Raw genomic sequence first — 21,386 nt, 5'->3', positions numbered from 1 at the left:
AAGCCAGATGGCTTTGTGAATGCTGACAGTGGCTGAGTTAATCTAAGGATACCCACGTCCAAACAAACTTAAGGCAGATTGTTTTCATTAGAAAATCAGTAAGACACTGAATTTATTTTTTGAATAGAAAACAAACAACACTTCCCAATGACAATACCGATTTTCGGCTTGCTTTACCTCTGCTGCTCGCTGTAGTCTCTATGTTTTATAACTTGACCTAAAAAGTCTTGATCAGATAAGATGTCACTAAATGTTGTATCCCCATCTGTGTATCAGACTGGCAGCTATGAATTACAAATCAAAAGAAAAACAGTAAATTCCTGCAAGAAGATTGTATTTAATGAGATTTGACATGAGTCTAAATGATGAAGAATGAGAAACAGTGTGTGTTAAAATGGACTAAAAGTGAAATTGGATCTGCAGGTGCAGACACTTACAGATTTGTCCCTTGAACAACTGATTTAAAATTATTTTTAAATTCTACTTAAATGGTTTTGCTTTGTTCGTTCAGCAGGACCCTCATCATGGCTGGATTGGCAGATCATTTGTTTTCATGAGAGCTCTCTGAACCAATCAGGACCCAGATAATCTTATTATACCTTTGAGGCCATGTGTTTCTTCTGATGAGGGTCCAGAGAAGTCGTGGGTAACACTTTACGATGTGCCAGGAATCGCTCGTGTTTCAGTTGTACAAGGTCAGATCCTAATTTAGCCACCAACTGGGTACTTAATTTTAGATACACAGAGGAGCACATTGGCTCCAAGGCACTTCCTCTGATTTAGGAAGGCAAGGCCCTGGATAAGAGTGACAAGACGATCATTCCAAAAGGTGAGATTATGAAATATTTGATCTGTTCCTCACCAACTAGCTTCGTTAGTTTAGTATTGGGAATATTTTGAAGAGATGGAAACATGTTTTGTGATAACTTCTCATTACTTTCTTTCTGATTGATCACCTGTGGCTTTGCCTGTCTAGGGCCTTTTTAATTATTCAATAAAGCCAGGGTTGTTTCATTTGTTTACAGAATATTAACTCTATTGCAGGGTTATTAAGCTTAATAAAAAATAGTATCATGAGAAAAACAGGTCAAGAATGAACATGCTTATAGAAAGTTTAAATATATGCACTATGGAACGTCTTAGCTAGCTGTGGTATCTGAGGGAAAAAATTCAATGATTTTTGTGAATAATTAAAATAAATTTCCATCAAGCCTTTTTTTAATAACTTATAACAAAAGGTGAATGTTTAATATTTAGGTTGAAAAAATTCCTTTAAATTCTCTTGTCAGATGAAAAAAAGGGAATTCAATAGAATTGGAAATTTGCTTCTGGAAATTAAATCATAAGATCTTGAGGTTGGAAAATCCTTAGAATTTATCTGAGACAAACCCCATCTGGCTCTTAAATAAACAGATCAGTTCTGTGGAACAGTCTACATCTAAAATGAAAGGATTTCTGTGAAATAGCAGTAATGTGGCTGAGGAAGTCCTAACACTGCTTTGTGCTGAGAACATTATGCTGTTGTCATAAAGTATCATAATTCTACACTTTGTTGTTTTTATGGGAATACCTTGTTTTGAAATAAACATTACCTAGAATATTTATATTTCTACTAGAGTTGTTTGATAGGTTTGCTAGTTACTTGCTTCAACTTTTAGAAAATTATTTCTGAGGCTTATGAATATTTTGATTATGAAATGAGACCCTTTTGTATTAATTCCATCAGTTATAGTACAGGGGTCAAGCTGTGTGACCTCTCATGTCAAGTGCCTCAGTTTATATCTACATCTCCACCACTCAGTAGATGTTCAGACTTGGACAAATTACCGAACCATTGTGTGCCTCAGTTATAGAAATTATATGACAATCTATTTAACATACTTAGCATAATGCATGTCACAGTAAGGCACTTAATAGATGTTACTTATAAAAATTCATAAATTCGATAAAACATTTATTTACTGAGGACCTGCTGTGTGCATGACTCTCTGCTAAACCTTTGATGGGAGGGGAGATATTGATATCGTTTCTGGCGAAGAGTCTAGAATGCATTATGTAAAGGCAGCAAACACCTTAGTGCATGGATCCTATTGTCTTGTGTCTATCAGTGTGCCTGGAATATAGCAGGCATTGAATACATATTTTTGAATGAACGAATAGGATGACCTGAAAATCCTCAGGAAAAATAATATTAATTACCGAGAACTGGTTAGTCAGTGCTTCTCCTTTGTCTTTTTATAACTTAGTGGAAAAGGGGAATGCAGTAGATAGCGTACATCTGTATTTCAACAAGATATTGACAGTATCTCTTGATGATGGTCTTGTTATCAAGAAGGAGACATTAATACTAAATGGTGGTGTCTTTGGGAGGATTTGTAACTGGATAAACAGCTTTTCTTGAAGGGTGCTAAATAATAGATCAATGTCAACCTGAAGGCCTCTGTCCTGTGCCAATTTCTGTTCAACATTTGTCATTATTCATGGAGCAGGTAGACATATAGAAGATATACAAATAGAACAATACTTGAAGGGATAGAAAATGCATCATCTCTTAGCAGACTGAAATAAAGGTCAAATCTAAAAGAAAGGAAGAAATGTAATAGGATTAAAGAGTCCTGTACAGAATTGTACAGCAATTACATGGGGGGTGGGGCTTGAGGGGGGGATATGACTTGTAGAATTTAGGGCAACAGGGGTCCAAATCAAGTCTGTAACATGATAGCCCCAAATTCACCTGAACTTGGGCCAAAGTAACAGATCTTCAGTGCCTAGCAAAAGGGACATGGTCACCCCTACTTAATGTTGTGTTGGTCTGACTACAGCTGCTGTGCTGTCATCAGAGCCCATGGTCCAGAGCCACCTTTAGGAAGAGATGGAGACACAGATGCAGAGAACAAGCATATGGACACCAAGTGGGGAATGTGGGGGCGGGGGGGGAGGGTTGGGTTGGGATGAACTGGGAGATTGGGATTGCCATATATACATTACTAATAAGACAAAAAATTTCAAATTGTACACTTTAAATATATACAGTTTATTGTATGTCAATTATATATCACTAAAAATTCTTAAAAAAAAAAAAAAGATGGATAAACGAGTGTGTTTACAGGAAAGCAAGCAACATGGTGGAGGGAGGTTAACCCACATCATAGAAGAACAGTTGTCCAGGCCTGGGCAGAGAAGGCTCAGTGGAGACCTGGCAGGCTTCCTGAGAGATGCTTAAAGGGCCCTCACGTGACACAGGAAGAGCATTTTCTCAGCATGGCTCTAAGGAATAGAACTAAGATTACTGTCCTGAATACTGATTTGAGGAGCTGGATTCACCTTAAATGTATTTCCTAATTGTTAAAGCTGACCAAAGATGAAGGGCTGTGTGGGGTATAGTAAGCTTCCTATCACTTTGCTGTTCAAGCTGAGGCTCGACAATTACTTGCTGGGCATCTTGTCAATGGAATTTACGGGTGGGGCTATCTAATGGACGTCAACCCTGAAATCTGGTTATTCTAGAGAAAAGGAAGGAGAAGGAGACAATGAGTGTGTCAGAGTATCTGTTTAAGGGCGAGGACTAGAGCTAAAACAATCAGACAATCCCTAGACTTCTACTTCCCCATTCCAGAGGGGTTCAGTCACAGAATACTAACAGGTCATGTTTGTTGACTCCTTGAAACACGTCAGACACAGCTAATAAGGCAGCTAAGCCAGGAGGGCAGGTTCAACTACTGTCTCCAGCAGAAAGAAATCAATGGCCTGTATATGAATTCAAAATAATATATGAAGAAATGCAATGGCTCATTATTGTTTGAGTTTTGGATGGAAAAAGATTTGACGAGCATCAAACAGGAACTTCTGCCTTGTTCAATGAAACAAATATTTCAGGAACAAATATTTTTAGAGAGAGAATATATGTATATGTATATATGTATTTGTATATGTGTATATGTACAAACACACATATACATACATATGAACAATACTTTTTATTAAGGTCTAAAGATATTTAATTTTTCTTGTTATTGTAACTAATTAATGTAGTCAGAACTTTTTTACTCACCCTACAACTCAACTGTGTAAGTAAAATGCAGCTCTTTAAAAATCTATAACTGGCTTCACCTTCCTTAGGAGCTACTACTCACTAATTAGTGGAAAACACATTTGGTCTCATGCAGACAGACACAATAACTTAGGTAATGAAGCCTTTGCTTGGGTGACTCAGGTAAACAGTCTTTCAGATTTCTGCTCCTCCCCAAGCCAAGACACTCTGCTAGGGTCCACCTGCTTTACTATAAATGTGGGCAATTTCCTCTCTTCTCAATGTCACCAAGGTCTGGCCTGCCAGGAAGTGACCTATCTCACCACCTGTAAGTCTCAGCTTGTGAACCGGATACCAGGCCAGTTTTCTGGAAGACTTTGTAAGCTTTGGCTCCGTAAAATCAATCTTAGTTCCCTCAAAGTGTGTGGTCATATCTGATTAAATGAACCTCATTCTCATATATGACATTTTATTTATGGCATTAAATGTTCTTTAAAGATATGAATTTTAATAGCTCTAGTTTTCCATAGCTTGGGTGCACAATAATATCTTCTACAAATTCCCTCTTGTTGGACATTTTATATTGTTATGTTTTGGCAGTTTACATATGGCTGAGATGAACATTTTCACATATAAATCTTTTTCCACTTCTCTGAATTTCTATAAGATAGATTCCTAGATTTAGAATTACAGACAAAAAGGATGTCTTTAAAGGAATCATGTCATCATACCAGTTTGTGATAAGGGCACATCTATCAATAGCTTGCCTTTTCTCGGGCCATGTCTGCTCTATTCTTTTCCATTCTCTGTTTACATTCCCCTAGAAGTCTACATAGTTGTGAACCTAAAGCTCCTTCCTATTCTGTGTGTCACTTTCAAAAGCTAGCATGGGTCTTCCTCCTTCTACGTCACAATTGAAATTGCCTTGCAAATCAGTAGTGGGGAGTAAAAATGTCTCATTTGTAATATGAAACTAAGGATAAGCAAAACTAGCATGAAAAGTTTTTATCACTAGTGTATTTGCATAGAAATTAAGCCTCAGTTAGTGCAGCCCCAAAATTGGAAGTGAAGTTTTAGCAAAAACATATGTATGACATGGAGGAAAAACACAAGGTTAATCTATTCTTTTGCTAATTTTAAGAGTAGAATATATTTGATCATTCAATTATTTATTCATTCAGCAAATAGTGAATGCTTGTTACATACCAGATATCATACTTAGTGTCTAGAGGACAATATGTCCATTTTGCCTTTTTATATCCTTTCTAAAATGTTGAGTTGTATCTCTTTGAGGCAACATAAAAGTAATATTCACCTTCTAAACAGTGTGTGTGTGTGTGTGTGTGTGTGTGTGTTATCAGAACTAGTTGTGCTGTTAGTGAAGATGCTATTTGAATTGGTCTAGTTCTCCTTGTCATTCATAGTATTTCTCTCTAACAGAAAAGGCAAATACCATAAAGAGGGAATTGCTGTAACTTATTACTTGTAAATAGAAGTTACCTGTGTCTATGGGTTGGAACCCAATTCTGACAGTTTTATATCTCTCTGAAATCCCTTGGGGACTAGTTGACTCTGTTGCTGAAATCAATCTAATAAACCATTTATCTGATTTGCCACTTTGTGCTACAGGATTTTGAAAAAGCAAAAGTGTGTAGCCACCAAATAAAAACCAAAGTTGTAACAACATTTTATTTATTTTGATTTCCATATGTCCGCAAAATTACACAAGTGAAGGTCAAAATGCAGAAAAATGAGTATTGACTTGTATATAATAACGGTATTTTCTTAACAAAACCAAAATGTGAAAATGCCTTTTAACTAAAGCTACTCCTCTTGTAGGACAAATCCTGATGATCCTCTCTGGGACCTCCAATAGATGAGCTCATCACTCCAGAACTGTAGCAGTTTCAAGGTAAAAGAAAATTTCCTCACAATATCAGCATCCCCCGTTCCACACAGCAGAACCTGCACCTCCTTCAGAACCTCAGAGTGTTTGGATTTGGGCTGGTCCTGTATAAAGAAAACCGAATTTTACTGTATTGCCGTTTTCTTATCCAGTCCTGTCACCTCCCACTAGATTCAGACTTAGACCCTCTACCATCTTCCCCACCCCATGCAACCTCAGCAACTATTCCAGGAGATCCTGGTTCTATCAATACATTGGGGGCCAGTATGGTGCTACTGGCATTTTAAAAAGACACTGGAAGATGGAAGAATAAGCCCAAAGGACAGAATCTCTCACTGATATAACAGAATTACACTGATGTGACAGGTGCTGGGGTAGAGTGATAGTTAAGAACACAAAGTCCTTCCTTGCATCATGGGAGCACCTGTCTACTCCGGGAACTCTTAAGGCCAGCCCTGTTTAGAATCCTTGGAGATGGTTTCAGTTTTTTTACGCCCAAGACAGAGTATGTGCATGAATGATGTAAACAGACTTGGATGCAATTGAAAAAAAGCCAACCATACAATTCACAGGGAACAAAGTTATATTGGTCTTGGTCCAGGAAGAAGGAGGACCTTGGTCCCGAACTTCGGGAGCTCCCATGTTTCAAGGGAAGGTCTGAGGGGCCTCACAGACTTATCAACAGTATGGTGGCAGCCTGGATCGTGGTTTGAGGGTGGTTTAGAGAATTCAGTGCCGAGAGGCATCACATACCCGTGTTCACCCCTGTGTCACACCCTGCAGCATCGTCCCAACCCCCTGGCCACTTCAGTCAGGCACCAACTGGAATGTTGATCCAATTATTTAGACAGTACTGTTTAGACTCCAAGACAAAAAGTACAAAAGGAAGGCAAGTTTAGGACACCTCAGACTACCCTAAGCAACACAAAGCCTTATTGCACAGAGCCAATGATAAAGATTGATGTGTCCCTGGAAGCTATTTTTTATTTTTGGAAGTTATTGTCATCAAGAGTTGGCTGTTAAGAGCAAGATCAGAGTGTTTTCTTTTAAGGACAACAGACTGTGGGTTGTTTTCCTGCAGCTTCAGAAAGACATTAAAAATGAAGGTACTGTGCTCTGTCCAGACTCTACTTATCAGCTCCGTGACAGTGGGTGGGTCTCTTAACCTCTTAGAACCTAAGTTTCCACATATGCACAATGAATCTCTAATACCTACAAAGTGGAACTGGAGGATTTAAAGCAAGGCAGTGTAGGGACTTCCCTGGTGGTGCAGTGGTTAAGACTCCACGCTCCCAATGCAGGGGGCCCGGGTTCGATCCCTGGTCAGGGAAGTTCCCACATGCAAGCTGCAACTAAGAATTCTCATGCCACAACTAAGGGCCCACCTGCTGCAACTAAGACCCTGCACAACCAAATAAATAAATAAATATTAAAAAATAATAAAAATAAAGCAAGGCAGTGTATGCAAAGTGCTTTACGTGGTGCTGGAAACAAAGCGAGCACTCAATAACTTATGGCTATTATTAGAATCACCATTTTTATTATTACCAAAGTTACTCTAAAACGTACATGATCACCAAACTTCCCCCTTTCCCATTATCTAAATCTAGGGTTTTACTCAGCCCATCTGAAAGTACACTAATAATTCTTGATATATGAATAATACATTTAGCCTTTGGAAATCCTTAACTTAACAGTTCTTTACCTGGGGTACATGGACTTCAGAGGACCCATGAATTCCCTAAAATTTTATGCAGAATTTTGAGTGGGCACGCATCGCTCTGGAGAGAGAATCCATCGCTCCCATCAAATGTGTTCCTGACCCCAAGCGAGGTTAACCAGTGCTTGAAATGAAAGGCTAACTTTCCAATATGATTGTCTCGATTATTTTGTAAATCAGCTACTTATGGAGAATAAATAAATCTCACTGGTGGGCTTCTCCAGAACGATACTGACAAACTATTATATAGAAAGTGTCAATTAATTATCTAGACTGAGAAGTGGGGCTCTTGTGAATAGGTCCTAAAAAATGTCAAAGTATTATTTGCCCTTTCCTCAGACTCCTGGTTGGTGCTTTATTTAAATAAATTTAAATAAGGCTGGCAGTAGACAGATATATCTCCTCTTGCCCTTCTCATTGCATTTTGATGTCTCTGGTTCGGTTCCAGTGATGCTCTCTTGATTGTCTGCTTGACACCTTAGTGCATCTGCACCCCAGTCTTCACTTTACCCCAAGCTTTCAGGAAAAGGCTGGAGACAGCTTGTTTTAGATGGGGGTTGTTCCATGTAGTAGTAAGTTTCCTCACCATTTAGATCCTGCTGTCATTAGGGATACAAAACAGTTAAGAGTCTTAGATAACATCCTTCTAAATGGTAGTTAAAAGGACTTTAAAAAAAAAAAAAAAACTTTCCACAGAGTGACTCAGTTCTCTAAGGAGTCTGTGGTATCTCACGTACTGGAAGCCCAAATTTCAAACAGGTTTAGAGTTAAGCTGGTGATCTAAATAGGCAAAAGGCTCTGTATCCCATTACTAATCCCAGAGCCACGCAGTGCTGCCATCGCCACAGTGACATTAGAGAGAAAGGCAACAGGCAGTACCATGTTTCATTGTCTAATCGTGCTGCGGGAAAGGACTCGGGACTTGTCCACCAGTAATGAGTCAACCACTTTTTCCCAGTGACCACTGAGAATGGCCATATGGCCATTTCCTACAGTTGACTAGGAGTAGAAGTAGAGGGGAAAGATAGAAAGGTCAAAGAAAAAAAGATTTTTTTTTCCCTCAGAAAACTAATAGTCCAGGTGAGAGTACAAAACACAAAAATGTGAAGAACTTGCAAAGCGAATACAAAATGAGTGTAAATCCAGATGTTGGAGATATTCACAGCTGAAGAGGGCCAGAGAGCATGGAAGAATTTCAGCAGGGACGCCCTGCCACCAGAGGAACGGCCGGGCTGGGCTTGAGCCCATGGGGACCGTGAGGGTGGAGCAGCTGGGATGGCCTTGTGAATGAAGAGGAATAAGACGTAAAATCACAGGAGGGAGGAAAATGAAGCCAAACACAGAGTGGGCAATCACATTTGTTGAGTTGGGAGAAGGATCCCATACTTGAGGAAAATGGTCAGTTCTAAGCATAAAGCAGACCCTAGGTTATATTAGGTTCACTTGTCAGCTTGTCCATTCATTTATCCATTCATTCAACACACATGTAGGGTCCACATACCTTGAGATGGTACTTCTCTAGGCTCTGAAGGTAGACTAACTCTCTGCTCTTATTGGGTTACGTTCTAGGAGGAGGAGAAAGACAATGAACAGATAAGCAGTAAATTTTTAAAAATACCACTTGAGTCTATTTGAGGTTGCTGAGATACCGTGGCGTGAGGGAACGTGCTTAGCGGAGCACTGTTACCACCTCAGGGACAGTCTCCAAACATTATCACTGTTCTCTCCTTTCTGTTTCAAGGTGATAGTAAGGCCACTGGTGCAGAACAAGCAGCAATAAAATCATGGTGCCATTGAGTTCATGTGTAGTCTGTCCACAGGTCAGAGACCTTGACTATCAGCATGTATAGAACTGTCCTTGACGTTTGAGCTCATCTAACCTTGAACAATGAGAAGAGGTAAAGCAAAAGTTGACCGTGTTTAGGAAATTGCCCACAGAATACTGTTTGTGATATTTCCCCTTTGAAAACACACGCGACAATGTAAAATTTTACATAGATCATACATTTTGGCTTGAAAAGTACCACTAATCAAAAATAATTTCATATTGGTCAGTAAACCTAGCTGTAGAACTATTTTGATTTCTATACTGAATAAACTTTCTCTCTACATAAGAGAAAGCAATTGATCCAGTAGTCATGGGAAGCACTCACACCTCTAATTTGCTATTTGGAAGAAATAAGATAATGAGAAATAATATACATTTTTGTGTTTATCTTCAGAGGAGATGATGGGCCAGTCAACAGCAGTGGCTTGCGATAGATACAACAGTGCAGGGGAAGGAATGGAGAATCTAGAGGAGGGCTGGTCTCTGGTCTGGGCATGGAGTAAAGATGGCCCTGATCTCAATTGTTCAAATGATGCTGAGACCAGTCAGACCTTACAACTTTCCCTGTAAGACAAACCCCCCCCCCAAAAAAAAAACCCACAAAAAATTGGGGACCAAATAGTATCCACATAGAAGTTCATGAACATCTTGGGCATGGTACCCCTATTCTTTCTGAAAGAGTAACCAAATCCTGAGGCCCTTCCACTTTGGGAAGACTGGAAGGCTGGATGGTAAAAGGTGTCATGTCTCTCTCTCCTCATTTATCATCTAAAACACTAAATAATTCAGCCTCTTTTTGTTTAACTCTCTGGTGTTAAAAACGTTCAGCAGAATTCAGGAATCCCACAGGCTGTAAGCACTTTGGTGCAAATGAAGAAAAGACGCTACTTCCTTGGGGCATGCATAGCACCCTGCCAGCATGCACAGCTCGAGGAGGGGAGATTTGGCTGGATTCCATCAGCCAGGAGCACTTGTGTAGTGACCACCCTGCACAACCATTCGTGGTGGCTCTGATTTGGTTGAAACAAGTGGATTAGAGGGAACTGAAATAGCCATCAATAAATGACATGTCAGTCCAGAAGCCTCTCTGTTTTTGACTCTTTTCTTCAAACACAGGAGTTCGTTTAAACTCTGCATATTGTTTGCCAATTCCCACAGTTAAGCTTCACTTGATAAAGCTGGTCCTTACCACGCCTGTCTTTATGTTAATAGTTCCAGCATCGCTAACTGCATTAAGGATGCCCTTCTACCAGGGTATGAGAAAGCATCTTTTCATGGCCAGGAATGCAGGTAGCACAAGTCCATAAAGGTGGATTTCCCAGAGCACCCAGAGAGCCATGTGGTCTATCAAACCCATCTGAACTGGTCAGTAAAGAAATTCTCCAAGTGCCTAAGGCTGTTTTTTTTTTTTTTTTTTTTTTCAGATTAACCCTCTCCTGTTTTAAAGTTCTCAACTTTTGAAAGCTGTTCACTTTATTGTGAGACTCGACAGTATTTTCTCAGGAAGAACAGAGCTTAAAGTCCTCAGTTCCTTCTATTTATAGTTTCCGTCGTGTCTTCTCCACTTGCTCTATCAAATTTCCTGAGGGCAGGGCTAGGTCACAACATTTATGACGTTCCGTTCTCTCTACTTTAATTCAACAGATGTTCATTGGGAAGCTTCCCCATGCCAGGCACCTTCCAGAGTCATAGGTGATGCAGAAATGAGTGAGGTAGAGCCCTTCACCTCAAAGAGCATAGATTTTGGTAGCAGGAGTTGAACACAAATACCAAAATAATTGCAAGTCAAGGCAGCCAACTCTAACCATTTTGGGTGTGAAGGAAGGACAAAATCAGGAGAAAACAAAACAAAACAAAACAAAAAAAAAAAAAACAAAAGCACACCACAGATAGAGAATAAAGAAAAAGTAAAGAATGTGAAAGGCTCACTGTTCTTTATTCCTACCCATGTCTGTCTCCTCAGAGTTTTAAACTTCTAATGTGCTGCATAGGGCAATGTCTTGAGAAAAACAATGGGCTAAATTAGTGTGTCAGAAGTGTAGAAAAAGTAATTCTTATAAGCCCAACTGTAGTCATTACTCGAAAGAAAATAAAAAATTAGAAAATGCAGATGCCCAAAGGGCAGGTAATTAAAGGTTTCAAAAGTTAGAATGGGCGTTATATATATAATGTGGATTAAAATGTTAACTGCATGTGTGTTTGTTAAATGAGGAAAAGTGAACACATTTTGGCTTTTCCTTTTGCATCTTTCATGTTAACTCTATATGCGGGTCTGGGGCATTTGCTGATAATAAGAATCTGCATCTTTCAAAATTATATTCAGTCATGGATGCTCATGAGGACCCGGATGAAGAGCATCTTACGAGTTACGATGTTCAGCTCAGTATTCAAGAGTCCATTGAAGCCAGCAAGACTGTATTTTACCCTGAAAGGTAACATTCAAATTGACTGTCCTTGACAAAACTTCTTCGTGGCCTTCATTTTGTTGTAAAATGAAATGAATGACATTTCCTGACCCCTCCTCCAGCAAAATGCTTACCTTTCTTTTCTGGCAAGGAATTTAATACCATTGCAAGAGCTACTGTGCATAGGGTTAGCCAACTGATCATCTACAAATCCCTGTCCCCTGTGGAATATGGAGATTAGCTAGATGGGAAATTCCCAGTTGAACTTGGTTGTATATGATTACCTATTTCCTAAATTCATATGGAATAAAAAGGGACAACAAATAATGTGAACAAATTTGCAAGCACTGTTTATATGACTAATGTATAGATAAGTGTACAGAATCTGTTCTGCTACGGACACAGGCAAACTTTTTAAGAAATGTATTCCATTTTGCACCTGTAAAACATGAAGAATAATGCTAACTCACCTAGCCTATAAGTTTAATAAATGGAAAAAGAGTTGAGGGCTTTTACTACATATGACAAAGTAATATATAAACCAGAACCTATTTAACTGTCTACTATTCAAGTGACAGCAGGTAAAAAATTATACATAAAATTGGTGTTTTGTGTTGGCAAGAGTTATAGAGTCTAAAACTGCCAAAGTAAATTTTTGTCTTGAACAACACATATTGTACTTTTGACAAAAATAAACTTTAGTTTACCTTTGCGTTCTATTATAGTATTTATAATCCTGTATTCTGAAATTTAATAGTGCTTTTGAAAAGACTCAGTGCTATAAAATTATTGCTTTTGAACTCTTAAAAATGGACATACTACATTTGAATTTCTAGTCTCTTTAATTTTTCCCTTATCTCCAACAGATTTTAGAATTTTAGAGTTCCCAGGAAGGCATTCACAACCCTAGAATACCAGCAGGTGTTTCTGCTTTAATAGAGTTCAGTTTGTTATGAAATATTTTGTTGCCTTTGAATAAATACACACACCAGAGAACTGCCATGAGGGTTGACCTTCTGGCCCAGGGTTTGGCAGTTTGTTCAGGAAATGCTCATCCTGTTTTTCTCTTGAGGATCAGTTGATTAAAGACTCTAACGTGCAGTGAGTAGCATAAACTCCCAAGAAAGTAATCATTAATTACCAATTATTAAGTTCAAAGCAACAAACCTTCAATAAGCATAAAATTTTTAAAGTTGGGAGAAGCCTTAGGGATCATCCTGTTTAATCCCCTCATTTTACTGATGTAGGAACCACCATCCAGAGAGGCTACTGGCCTCCCCAGGGTCACGAAAATCACAAAACCTGAACTCAGCTCTTCTGACTCTGACTCCAGTTGTTTACCCCCTTTCCATTGCTTCACAGCTAACTTCAGAGACGATGTTTTAACCTTCTATTTTTCCATCTTCGCTGATGTTCTTAGGTCCAGTGTATCATAAACACACTCTGTATGTGACTTTTAGACAGTTATGTTTTTAAAGTAGATAAAATCAGTTGTGAGCACTTCTTGTAGATCTTGATTATTAAAAGTATGCACAAAAACTGAATAAACGTTTTGGTTCCTTGAAGTATACCATGAATATAAATATGGCTTGTTTTTCTTTCTCTGGTAGGTTTATACCATTAAGTGATCAAAACAGAAAGCTGGTGGAGGCCATAAAGCAAGGTAAATGGGTGTATGGCTTACAGTAGGATGGACTGGAGATTCCACCTGGCCAAGAGATTTGTTATCAGCCCATGTGTTTATTTTAGGTCACATTCTTGAGCTCCAGGAGTATGTGAAATACAAATATGCATTGGATGAAGCTGATGAAAAAGGATGGTTTCCACTGCATGAAGCTGTTGTTCAACCCATTCAACAAATACTTGAAGTTGTCCTGGATGGTAAGAGAACATAAAATCCCCTTGACCTAACTGAAGCCAAAATGTATATGTTATGGAGTATTTCCAATGAACATAACAAGCAAAATGAAAGAGTAGAAAAAAAGATGATTTGTAATTTGGAAAAGGCAGTACTCATGTTTTAAACTGAGTACAAAGATTAGCACATTTTGTGGGGTCAGGGCTCACCCTTTACATCCTCCAAAAAATATGGCGCAGGTTGGTGGGTAGATGTGATTATCACCTAAAAGTTTGTCTACAGCATGAATTAATTGATTTAAATATAAAGCTTTTTGGCTTTCGAAGTTGGTTTTGTTTTCATCTTGAACTGTCTCTTGAGTTCGTAGTTTCCAAAAGATTATTATTTAGTACAAGTAGTACTTACAATATCTGTCCTTATATTATATTAATTTTTTCATAATGCAAATAATAATTATTGTGGTAAATCTACCCAGGGTTAAATATTAATAATAATTTTGATGTGCTAACACAGTGTGTTTCACATTTCAGCATTTTATAAAGCACTTTGACAGTGCCCTACTTTTCAACCTTCAGTGTTGCGCCCTTGTTCTGCTGTAGGAGATAATGATAGCTACTAGAGAGTTAACTATCCAGCTAGCCAGCCAGCTAAAAAAAGTTAAAAATACATAGTTAGACAGATAGACAGACAGATATAGATGATGTTAAGCATGGTATTTCTTTTCTAACATATTCTGACTGGATACATTCATCCAAATACTTCTCATTCCCACATTCACAGACTTCATTTGATAAAAACCTAATTTCAGATGCAGTTTAAAAAATAATACAAAGGATTGGGGTTTGTTTTACAATTTACTGAGAAATGAGAGTTCACAACCCATTATCTTTTTTTTTTAAAGCACCTTGAAACATAGATGTTGATTTGCTGGCTGTCAACTTGATTTGCCAGCCCATGCTCATCTACTGTTACTCATTGTCATTTGCTAGACTTTAATCTTAACTCTTTTTAGTCTTCCCTTTTTCATCATTTGACTTTGTTCAATCTATTGTAGATAATATTGCATGATTCTGATCTATATAACATCCTTTAAGTAAAGATTTTTAACTTACACAATACTTTCATATCTCAGCATCCTATAAGACTCTCTGGGAGTTCAAGACCTCTGATGGAGAAACACCCTTGACTTTGGCAGTCAAAGCTGGTCTGGTGGAAAATGTAAGAACTTTACTAGAGAAAGGAGTGTGGCCAAACACCAAAAATGACAAAGGAGAGACGCCTCTTCTGCTTGGTAAATGATCCGTCTTTCTAGAACTTTTATAATTTGAGACAAATAATATTTAATACTTTATTTATTGGAAATGACTCTGTATTGGCTAAAATTATGGGACCTCATCTCCTTCCATTCCCTGAGGTCTTCCCTTAACTCCCATTTCACCTGTCCTATGATTTTGTTTTTCTATCCCACACACAGGTCAAATGTGAAAGCTCTTTCAGTACCAATTAATCAGGAGGGATGGGATATTCTCCAAGTGGGATCTAGCTGTGAGGAAGTTTGCATGTGTGATCTGTAGCCTGAATAAAGAAACAGAAAAGGAATTCCAAAGAGAGACATCAGGTCCACAGCAGAACTATGAAGCCAAACTGGAAGGCAGGAGATCTAACAGATTCTGAGCACACAGGTGCAACACTGGGCACCTGTAGGGGGTTGCCACTGTGACACAACAAAGGAATGACTGTAAGCCTGAAGATGTTGTTTATCTATCAGCTTCTTCTCAGGCTTGTGTATCCTGCTGTTTGTTGACTGATAAGAATTGGCAAGTCTGTTTGCAGCAGCAGAGTGAGATGAGATTGACTACAAGTGACCAGAGATAACATTTCTTTCTCTTAGGGACATAGGTGTGGAATAAGAATTTGGGCTTTGGCACCTGAGATCCTTGGATTTATTTTTTCTCCATTTTATTGAGATGTTATTGACACATAACATGGTATTAGTTTAAGGTATGCATGATTTGATATATGTACATATCACAAAATAATTATTACAAAAATCTTAGTATACATCACTTCACATAGTTACACACTGTTTTTTTCTTGTGTTGAGAACTTTTAAGATCCACTCTCTTAGCAACTTTCAAATATCCAATACAGTATTGTTATGTGAATGTTAATTCTAGCTGTGATTGCAGTCATGGGCCTCAGTTCCCTCGTGTATATGAAGTGGAAATACGACACCCACCATGCAGAATTGTTATAAAAATTAGAGAAAAATATAAATATGTAAAACTTTTGCCCCATAGTAGCTGCTCAGGAGAGGAGTGATGCTACGAAATAGTGTATGTGTGGCAGGAGGTGGGGGTGAAGCCCTGAGACTATTCACCAGCAATCACAGAGGAAGCAAATAAAGCATCACGAGCTGTGGTCACAGCCAGAACACAATACCACAGCTCCTGTCCACAGAAAAATCACTAGGATTTTAAGAACGATCTGAATTTCATTATTGGAAAACTTAGACAAGTCGAACATCGATAAAATATTTACATTTGACAATGTTAATTCAACAACATCAGTGCAACCAGCATTTACTGAGAAGTCAGAGTAAGCCGGATGCCGTGCTGGACAGCACGGATGGAAAGATGAATGGAATGACTGTCTTCTTCTCAAAGAGTCTAGCAGGAGAGTCTAGGTATGATTGAAATAGAAAATGAGTGTTAATTAATGCTATGACAGAGGTGTATGTTCACAGTAAATTGGGGAAATAAGAAAGTAGTGAATCTGTGACGCTTCCAGAGAGACAGTTGCTCTTGAGTTGTGACTTGGGGGATGTAGAGGGGGTCATCTCCCAGGCAGGCCTTCGCCCCTGGACAAAAATATTAAATGAACAGTGTCGCCACAGCGTGGGGGCATTCTGGTCTGATTGCTTCTTACTTACTCTTGCCCCATGTCAGAGCTTCCAGCCTTCCCAGATTCAGGTTAGATTGGACAAGCTATCTAATTATTACAGTTAGGGTACAGGTAAAGCTTCCATAACAAAACAAACAAACACAGATACAAAAAAACAAACAAGCAGCAATGACTTTAAGAAAGAAGTTCATTCCTCTCTCACACAGCATTTCAGGAGTGGCCTAGGGTTGGCAGGGTGGCTATGCCACCTTTACACAAGACTTTCAGATGTTACGTTTTCCAGCCAGCAGGGAGGAGGAAAGAGGCAGCCTTGGGAAAACATCTTGGCCTCTAAGAAGCTGACCTAGACATTGTACACAGCACTTCTGTTCACATTTTGTCACATAGCCACACACAGGGGCAAGGGAGGCCGGGATACTTAGTCTCTACCAGGATAGACTGTGAGCAGCTAAAACTTGGGGGTTTCTGTTGCTAAAGGAAAAGGGAAAACAGAAATACTGGAGATGATTTTTTCTGCATACATGTTACCAGCCTTTATGTCACAGTAACATGGTGTTTTTCATAAATGAACAGAACTCCTTTCCTGAGCAGGCTCTACAGACACTAAATGGAATATCACCTATGGTTGCTTCGCCACTATTAGTGTGATGTGTTATTTTTGTAAAGACATATACCATGGAGCATTTGCATGTATTTGTTGCTGTTTGTATAGACAATCTTTGATTTCTGCAAAAAAGATACACTTTTTCCAGGGTTTGTATACCATCTCACTCTGCAAATGTAAAATGGTTCTCTACTTGCTATTCTCAATCCACTTATATTCTTAAGGGACAGTTGAGTCACTAGTATCAGTCATTTGTTTTCTTTTGCTTCATTTAAAATTTTCTTTACTGCTAATTCCCACAACTGAGCGTTAATCATTTACATGCATTTCAAAGTCTCAGTCGTTGGTCTCTCTACTCTAGCCATATCTAAAGTGTGGGAAAGAAACTTGATCATTGAGTTATCAGAGTCAAAATAGAATCAACATTTGGAAATAACATTTTTCTATACCAAATGGTAACATCAAGTATGACTGAAGTTTCATGAAGGAAATATGGCAGTGTTCACTTAAGCCCCCATCACTCACATTTCTGGAGAATAGGGACTCTCCCTGGGTTACCTTCTTCAGGACATTCGTGGTGGAACCTACGTCAAGCCTTTTTAGGTGCATAGGAAAAAGGATCATCTGTGGCACTTTCTCAGTTTTTTTCTTGAATTTTTGGGCTACTTTGAAATTTGCTACTCATAGTCCATTAACTTATAAAGGAGACATAAGAGAAAAAAAGTGCTTTTTTTTCCGTAAACAATGCTGTTTTTATTTGTCTTAACCTGACACCATTATCTTTGTCTTTATTTATGGAATATCCTTAGATGGCAAGAAAAAAAAAGAAAAATCACTTTTGGTCGCTCCAGGGCCCTTCTTTCCCATCAGCTCTCTGGCCCTTACTTATGGTACTTAGATGTATTACAGTCATGTTATACAGTTACTTGCTGAGTGTAGATATCTGATTTGTGATGATCTGACAGTTATTAAGGGGTTTTTGCACCCGGAATCCCTCTCTGCCCATCCCTCTGAACTTGGTGTCATCTTTCTCCAGTTGGATAGCCACAAGATTATCCTGGCCAGTGGGTCCCGGGGTACAGAGGAAGCCAAAGGAACTGTCTGGCACAACATCTCAGTTTCGCTGCTTTCCATTTCCCCAAAACATTATGCCATTCACAGCTCAGTTAATTTTACTTCGCACATTTTCTTTCTCACAAAGCAATGCATGTCCTCTTTACTCCATCTCCTCTTTCAATCTTCCAATCCTTGTCAAGATACTGCAGAAAAAAATCTCTTCTCTACTGGTATGTGATATGAGTCAGACAATAACTCACTGCTGATATTAAGTAAATTATATGAGCAAAACACATATACCCAAAAAGAAAATGAAAGTTTTTTTTAAAAAAGAGAAAAGTGCCAGCAAGCTATAAAGTATTCAAAACTGCCTATAACCTATGCAAAATTCGCTAATTCCCTAACTTTTCAACTGAGGCTTGCTTTCCTCTAAGCATATAAAGGTACATATATATGAAGTTTTTTTTTACTTTGTAAATTATTTAGTTTGTATTTTACTTAGTTACATTACACAAATCCTATACCTTGTTAATTTTCTTTATTTTATCCAATTATTGGTCAAGAATGTCTTCATGGGTTAGCTTGGGAGGGGTTCCCCATGATTTTGATTATTATTTCTATGAGAAATAAAATGTATTCTTAGTTCCAAAAATTAAACTGCAAGCAAAGTTTTATTTTTTAATTCTTTTAAATTGAATATGGCTTATATATGCTCTCATTTTTTGAAGAAAGACTAATATCTCTAATCAACATGTTCCCTGAGTCAAACAAAATGAAAACAGATCATGAGGGAAGAGGTTCATTATTTTCATACATGTTTTCTAAGTAGGAAAAATTGAATAGGAGCAAGAAGATAAATGAGGACACATTATCTCTTAGTTCGTTTCACTTACTCATGTTTGCTTTGCAAGAGCACCAGCTAAGATGAGGTAATTCACTGTAATTAGAGCTGCCAGTGGCAGGTGGGTGATTCAGAGAAAGGCATTTGTCACTAGACGCTGCTTCAGACAGTGAGCAGGAGAAACGTGAAATCTCACTGCAGTGATGGCTTGCCTGCCTCCCAAGGAAATAGGCAGTTTGTCTTCATCCTCCCTGGACGCCTTTTAGAGCCCTTTCCCTTGCCTTGGCCTCAGAGCCTTTCTGCATTCTGCCTCCTAGCTGCCCAGAATGTTCTATGTGGCCCAACATCTCCTCCTGCCTTTCCCAGCAAAGGCCCAGACTCTGAGCCTCTCCTCAGACAGAAGAAAGTGTAGGCTTCTTCCTCAGGCTGTAAATTCTCATTTAGACGAGTGAGAACTATGTCTGTCTTTTTCCTGTTGTCCACAGTGCCTAACTCAGGGCCTTTCATGTAGCCAGTGCATATTGAATGAAAGAACAATGAATGTTAGAGAGTGGCACTTATCCTGCTCTGTTTCTTATTAAGATTTTACTTACTCATAAGAGGAAAATGCATTACAGCTTCGAGAAGTATTTATATCTAAACTGGGACAATCCGAAGGGGAAAAGGACTTTTAACAGTGTAATTTCAGCTATTAGAAGAAAAACAGAGAGGGAGAGAGACATCTGCTTTAGTGAACCTCGGAAAATGTAGTACATCATCTGTCACGTACTTCACCTGTGAAAAGAACGACTGACCAACCTAGATTCTAAACATTCCTATTGCTAACCTCTCATAAGAGAATGGGAAAGAGAAGTTCATTTAATATTTACTGCCGTCTTTGATGGGAAAGAAAACTCTTTCTAGAGGGAGAAAAACTTGATAAACATTATTTACACATGTGGCTCTGTGAGCCTGGAAGAGATGGAATCATAGTAATCATGTGGGTTATCATTCATTGAGCTCCTAATATATACTAAGCATTTTACATACATTAATTTATTTAACGTATACAAAAGTCAGTTATTTTCATTTTGTTGACGAAGAAATGGAAGTTTAGAAAGAGTACACACAGCCTCCTCACTCAGTGATGTGCATCCTATTTTCCATGAAACTCTTGCACCTTCTCAGGTCAGGGTCTTAAAGAAAAGGCAGTATCACCTTGCATGCATACACTCCACAATAGAAATTTGGTATGAGAAATAGAAACGTTATGAAAAATACAAGAAAGGCAATCACTAACATCTCTTCTGATATTAAATCTGGTAATCAGTTTAATGCCATGTAAGGTATTCAGATTATATGCCTACCATTGACTATTCTTTTTAAAATCATCTTCAAGCTGTAAAAAAGGGCTCCTATGACATGGTGTCTGCTCTGCTTAAGCACAACGCCAGCCTTGAGCAGCCCTGCGTCAAGCGATGGTCAGCAATGCATGAGGCAGCCAAACAAGGCCGCAAAGATATCGTAGCTCTGCTGCTAAACCACGGAGGCAATGTCCACCTAAGAGATGGATTTGGAGTCACCCCATTAGGTGTCGCAGCTGAGTATGGTCACTGTGATGTGTTGGAACACCTGATCCACAAAGGTACGTGGAAAGGAATTGCACGTTGCTGACATTTCTCCTGCCTCTTGGATCTCCTTTTCTCCATACCTCACTGGCTCCTCTTCCTCTCCTGAATGTAACTGGGCACCAGGCTTTCGTCCCATCCCTCGACAGGCCCCTATTGTACAACTCACTTGAACCTTATCCATGGGAACCTACTGAGCTGAGTGCCCGGCCTTGATTGTTCTCTCTAGCGACAGCCCAGTTTTCACATAAGTGGCTCACCAAGGTCTCACACATATCGTCTCCTAATTGAATTCCTCTTCTTTCACGCTTTTAATAATTTCTCTCAGCCAAGGCTGAGAGCTTAGATTTATCTCTGATTCCCCCATCACCTCCTTTTGCAAATATATTCAGTTGTCGGGTACTATAGCATCCCTCTCTCTCACCTGTGCTCACCTTGGCAGTCCCTCTGGTCTTCATCCCCCCGTCTTCTCTGGACCAGTGTAGTTGTCTCCTAACCATTCTCCTGGTTTCCAGTCTCTCCATCTGAGACTCCATACTACATACTACAACTCAGCTCCTCTCCCTAAAGCTCGGCTACAGTAGAGTAAACCATTCAGAAAATGCTCAGTAGCTCCCCACTGCCTAT

The 21,386-nt window shown here is 38.9% G+C and overlaps 1 protein-coding gene across 2 annotated transcripts in view; it reads left to right on the top strand.

Annotated features, from left to right (window-relative positions):
* Positions 1-753: 753 nt before the first annotated feature.
* Positions 754-21,386, top strand: part of ASB15 (ankyrin repeat and SOCS box containing 15) — a 31,101-nt gene continuing 10,468 nt past the window's right edge. For both annotated transcript variants that reach the window (XM_057730179.1, XM_057730180.1), the window contains exons 1-7: positions 754-829; positions 5,870-5,942; positions 11,808-11,916; positions 13,500-13,552; positions 13,639-13,770; positions 14,880-15,038; positions 20,531-20,776. In XM_057730179.1, coding sequence (XP_057586162.1) covers positions 11,810-11,916; positions 13,500-13,552; positions 13,639-13,770; positions 14,880-15,038; positions 20,531-20,776 — 697 coding nt within the window. In that variant the 5' untranslated portion in view covers positions 754-829; positions 5,870-5,942; positions 11,808-11,809. The remainder of the gene's footprint in view (positions 830-5,869; positions 5,943-11,807; positions 11,917-13,499; positions 13,553-13,638; positions 13,771-14,879; positions 15,039-20,530; positions 20,777-21,386) is intronic.

The sequence above is a fragment of the Hippopotamus amphibius genome, chromosome 4 (assembly GCF_030028045.1).
Source record: "Hippopotamus amphibius kiboko isolate mHipAmp2 chromosome 4, mHipAmp2.hap2, whole genome shotgun sequence".
In the NCBI taxonomy this organism is placed as follows: Eukaryota; Metazoa; Chordata; class Mammalia; order Artiodactyla; family Hippopotamidae; genus Hippopotamus; species Hippopotamus amphibius.
The sequence above is the reverse complement of the archived record's forward strand: the minus strand, read 5'-3'. Positions and strand labels throughout refer to the sequence as shown.